Below are 5,563 nucleotides of genomic sequence, written 5' to 3'. Positions count from 1 at the left end.
TGGCTGCGAAATAGACTTTGTGGATAGTTCTCTTGATCAGACCGAGGAAATTGAAGAGGAGGAAATTGAAGAGGAGGAGGCCCATCAAGAAAAGTTAACGGAGAAGACAAGTGACCCACAAAACCGGGAAGAACTACGACAGGAAATGGAAATGAATTTTGCGGAAGAAAAATGTCGCTTCGAGAAAAGGAAGGAGGAGCTGGAAGCTGAGGTCGGACGCCTCTGCAATAAGATTAGTGCCATCCAGAAGGAGAGAGAAGCAGAAATGGAAAACTCGACCAAAGCTATTAATGATCTCAAGGAAGTAAACAACCAACATAAGGCAGAGATCGCCAGTCTCTCTAAGAAGATTCGAGCTGCCCAAGAAGACAGAAAAACAGTGACTGAAAGAGCAGCGAAAACGATCAGTAATCTTCAACAGTTAAACAAAGAACTGGAAGCAGAGGCTGACCTCGTCTTCTCTGACTATGAAGGCCTTCAGAGGCAAAGGGAGGACGAGAAGGAAAAGGCGACAAAAACCATCAATGATCTCCACGAAATCCAGGACCAGCTGCTGATGGAAATTGACAGCAAGGAAGCTGAGATTGAACAACATCGAAGCAAGAACGACGACTTGGAGCAATCAATTCGCCTGTTGGAAGGAGAACTGGAGAGGGCCAAGGAACAAAACCGAGCCCAAACTGAGAAGCAGTCCCAACTTCTGAAAGAGAAAGAGGAATTGCAGAAAGCTATGAAAGGACAAGATCGAATTATCGAAGAGATGTCTGAAGAGAAAGAAAGATTGCAGAAAGAACTAATGGACGCTAAAATCAACGACTTTGTTAGAGATGAAAGGTACAAGGTCCTAGTTAGTGAGTTAGAGGCATTTAAGAATAAGGAAAGCTTTCTTGAAAATGAAACAGCAAGTGAAGTAGAAACAGAATTAGAAGATATTCAAGAAGAAAAAGTGAACGAAGAAAATCAAGTAATAGAAGAAAGTAAGGAACAAATGCAAAAAGTCGAGAGTCAGGAAGTAGAAGAATCAGAAGAAGAAAGGAAAATTGAAAAAGAATGTCTGCCCGAAGAAGCTAATTTAGAAACAGAAGAAAACCTCAGTGAAAGACGACCAGCAAATAGAAATGTGAGACTCGGCAGAAAGACGATTGCAAGTCCCAAACCACTGCCTGAGATTGTAACTGTAAAGGACAGGAAAGAAGCCCACAAGCCTGACGAAGGGTGCCAAGATCCCCAAAAGAAAAGAAAAGCGGAACGAAAACTGATCATTTTCGACCTGGAAGCTGATCAGCCTCAGATGGACAGAAGATTCCTCTCAAGCCTTTCAAGACCTCAACCTCGACGTGTCCCTCCACAACAAGACCAGGAGGACACCTGTATAATATTCAGAGGGGAAAAGATTCAAATGAAGCGGCTGGAGGAAATGGAAGGAGAAATGACTGTCGAACTGGACATCTCGAGGAACTTCCACAGAGCCATCTATGGAGTCCAAGGAAGGACGCTGGAGGAGATCATCGAAAGGAGTGGTGTCGCCCTCATAGAGATGCCCAGGAGGTTTGAAGCATCAGATCTGATCACCATCATTGGTACTGCCCAGCAAGTTCGACTAGCAGCTGGTCATATTGAACGCATCATCAACAAGCTCTACTAACTGGATTTCTGGCCACCTTTTGAGTGTTGGCCTAGGCCTCCTGAAGGAAATCTGTAGCAGTTGAGCCAACTTAAGGTTAGGCATACCAGTTCGAGACGTAGGCAACCTCTAGCATGTTAAGTTAATGCCCCCGTCATCGAACCTGAATTTCTGCCCACCTTTTGAGTGTTGGCCTAGGATTCCTTAAGGAAATCTGTAACAGTTGAGCCAACTTAAGGTTGGGTATACCAGTTCGAGACGTAGGCAACCTCTAGCATGTTAAGTTAATGCCTCCATCATCGAACCTGGATTTCTGCCCACCTTTTGTCTGTTGGCCTAGACCTCCTTAAGGAAATCTGTAGTAACTGAGCCAACTTAAGGTTGGGTATACCAGTTCAAGATGTAGGCAACCTCTAGCATGTTAAGTTAATGCCTCCGTCATCGAACCTGAATTTCTGCCCATCTTTTGTCTGTTGGCCTAGACCTCCTTAAGGAAATCTGTAGTAGTTGAGCCAACTTAAGGTTGGGTATACCAGTTCAAGACTTAGGCAACCTCTAGCATGTTAAGTTAATGCCTCTGTCATCGAACCTGAATTTCTGCCCACCTTTTGTCTGTTGGCCTAGAGCTCCTTAAGGAAATCTGTAGTAGTTGAGCCAACTTAAGGTTGGGTATACCAGTTCAAGACTTAGGCAACCTCTAGCATGTTAAGTTAATGCCTCTGTCATCGAACCTGAATTTCTGCCCACCTTTTGTCTGTTGGCCTAGAGCTCCTTAAGGAAATCTGTAGTAGTTGAGCCAACTTAAGGTTGGGTATACCAGTTCAAGACTTAGGCAACCTCTAGCATGTTAAGTTAATGCCTCCGTTATCGAACCTGGATTTCTGCCCACCTTTTGTCTGTTGGCCTAGACCTCCTGAAGGAAATCTGTAGTAGTTGAGCCAACTTAAGGTTGGGTATACCAGTTCGAGCCATAGGCAACCTCTAGCATGTTAAGTTAATGCCTCCGTCATCGAACCTGGATTTCTGCCCACCTTTTGCCTGTTGGCCTAGACCTCCTTAAGGAAATCTGTAGTAGTTGAGCCAACTTAAGGTTGGGTATACCAGTTCGAGCCATAGGCAACCTCTAGCATGTTAAGTTAATGCCTCCGTTATCGAACCTGGATTTCTGCCCACCTTTTGTCTGTTGGCCTAGACCTCCTTAAGGAAATCTGTAGTAGTTGAGCCAACTTAAGGTTGGGTATACCAGTTCGAGCCATAGGCAACCTCTAGCATGTTAAGTTAATGCCTCCGTCATCGAACCTGGGTTTCTGCCCACCTTTTGTCTGTTGGCCTAGACCTCCTTAAGGAAATCTGTAGTAGCTGAGCCAACTTAAGGTTGGGTATACCAGTTCGAGCCATAGGCAACCTCTAGCATGTTAAGTTAATGCCTCCGTTATCGAACCTGGGTTTCTGCCCACCTTTGTCTGTTGGCCTAGACCTCCTTAAGGAAATCTGTAGTAGCTGAGCCAACTTAAGGTTGGGTATACCAGTTCGAGCCATAGGCAACCTCTAGCATGTTAAGTTAATGCCTCCGTCATCGAACCTGGGTTTCTGCCCACCTTTTGTCTGTTGGCTTAGACCTCCTTAAGGAAATCTTAGTTGAGCCAACTTAAGGTTGAGTATACCAGTTCGAGCCATAGGCAACCTCTAGCATGTTAAGTTAATGCCTCCGTCATCGAACCTGGGTTTCTGCCCACCTTTGTCTGTTGGCCTAGACCTCCTTAAGGAAATCTGTAGTAGCTGAGCCAACTTAAGGTTGGGTATACCAGTTCGAGCCATAGGCAACCTCTAGCATGTTAAGTTAATGCCTCCGTTATCGAACCTGGGTTTCTGCCCACCTTTTGAGTGTTGGCATAAGGCCAGCTTAATCCTTCACTGTTAGAGTTGGCTTCCAAAGCCACTTGACGTAGGGGTTGGTTTGGTCTTGGCCTTTGATGGGAGGGTGGGAGGGAGGTCGTGGTGCCATGTCTTTCCCTATTGTCAAAACAGGGAAAGGCTAAAACCACCTGATGAGCCCTTTGGCAAGGGCGAAACCTCCTAACAAAGGCGGTTGTATTAAAAGAGGGATACTAATCCTTTCAGTCCTCCTTTCCAAAGAGGTTCCCCGCCTCCTGGGGTCAGATTAGAAAATGAAGATTTGATACAATTCATTCTAAATACAATATTATGCCTATGACGAAAACAGTTCAGGCCATTTCTTTTACGTGAATAGCACATGAACATTGTCCTGCCTTAGGGAAAGTAGCAGGTGAAAACAATGCTAAAATATTCCATTAGACTATGGATGCACAACAATGATTTCATCTGGCCAAACCAAAGAATTATTTATCTTATTACAAAGGGAAATCATGTTACCTTCGGTTCATCAACTCAGTTTCAAAAATTCCCCTCACAAAATGCAGAAAAAAATGTAATTAAAATATGCTTATCAAATCTGGTTCTTAGTCAGATTACCAGGTCTTTCAGCCACGTTGCAGGTAAGGAAGAAGTTCACATGAATCCCCCTAAATATTCAAGTTAGAAGAAGAAGGAGAATCATTTTTACTCCATCTAAACCTTGATGTATCTTTAATTTGGCAAGAATAACAAGACGAAGAAAATAGTCTAAGTACTAAAAAAAAATGTAAACAATGAATAATTATACAGTCAATTTATAACAATAAAATAAAAAAATACTGTCACACTGTCATGTCAGCATAGGTGCCCTGTACCTTTCGTTGTTAGACATGACAATAATATAAATAAACATGCAAAAGACTACTAATAACAATTCACACCACTCGTGCATCCGATATCTAACCCCGTCTCTTACGACGCTCCTGAGTGGCCATTGATCAGCCGGTCACAGGGCTGGAAACTCGTCAGTCTGTTCCAGCCGTCACCGAGTCAACATCTACGCTGCAACCTCTCCTCATGAAATATGTCTTTCAGAAGTTATAACTTTCATTACACCTCAGTTTTACCTGAAGGAAAAGTAGTGTTTCTCAATTTCATCACTAAACATCAAGCCAATGATTTAAGGATGTGTGTGTGTGAACATATGTATGTTTGCGCATTTGTGCAGGTATATGCATTCAACAGATTGTCCCAAAATCAGACACTCTGTTTAGCAGAAAAACGCAAAAATACAAACCGCAAAAAATCACAACACAAAACCCATCGAAGCAATAACAGTGTTTCTTTGTCCTTGGAGAAATAAAATCAAAATGCATTTATGATCAAACCCACGAGAAAACCGAACAATGCAAAATGAATTGCATCGTTGCATGAAGCCTCCCAAGTGCTGCAACCTGGCACTTGCAATAACAGACAGCCCAAATATATAAGGCAGAAAATGCAGATAAAATAAGGCAAAAAAAGGCTGGCAAAATAAGGCAGAAGACGAAGGTAAACAAGTAAACAAAAGGCCTCCAGTTGGGCGAGCGATCGACTCTGCACAAGAATTTCGGAGGAGGAGAGTAAAAGTTATTCGGACACAAGTCTCTTGCAACCGGACGTCTAACGTTCACACTTATCTGGACACAGGCGAACAGGAAAACAGGTTTATTTTTCTTATATTGGAGGAAGAAAGTTATATTTCTCTATTTTTTTTGGAATGGGATTCCTGAATCCTGGGATTTAACACGAATAAAAATATCAATGGATATTTCCTGCCAGTGAATTAGTCTGCATTAACACGAATAAAAAATATCAATGGATATTTCCTGCCAGTGAATTAGTTTGCATTAACACGAACAAAAAATATCAATGGGTATTTCCTGCCAGTGAATTAGTCTGCATTAACACGAATAAAAAATATCAATGGATATTTCCTGCCAGTGAATTAGTCTGCATTAACACGAATAATAAATATCGATGGAATCTCCTAGTGAATTAGTTGCATTAACATGAATAAAAATA

The 5,563-nt window shown here is 42.5% G+C and overlaps 1 protein-coding gene across 1 annotated transcript in view; it reads left to right on the top strand.

Moving 5' to 3' along the window:
* The window catches only part of LOC136830949 (trichohyalin-like), a 3,122-nt gene extending 1,216 nt beyond the window's left edge, over positions 1-1,906 (top strand). The window contains exon 1 of the mRNA XM_067090906.1: positions 1-1,906. This exon is cut by the window's left edge and continues 1,216 nt beyond it. Within this exon, the coding sequence (XP_066947007.1) occupies positions 1-1,645 (1,645 nt within the window). The 3' untranslated portion in view covers positions 1,646-1,906.
* Positions 1,907-5,563: the final 3,657 nt, after the last annotated feature.

This window comes from Macrobrachium rosenbergii, chromosome 47 (genome assembly GCF_040412425.1).
Source record: "Macrobrachium rosenbergii isolate ZJJX-2024 chromosome 47, ASM4041242v1, whole genome shotgun sequence".
Lineage (NCBI taxonomy): Eukaryota > Metazoa > Arthropoda > Malacostraca > Decapoda > Palaemonidae > Macrobrachium > Macrobrachium rosenbergii.
The sequence above is the reverse complement of the archived record's forward strand: the minus strand, read 5'-3'. Positions and strand labels throughout refer to the sequence as shown.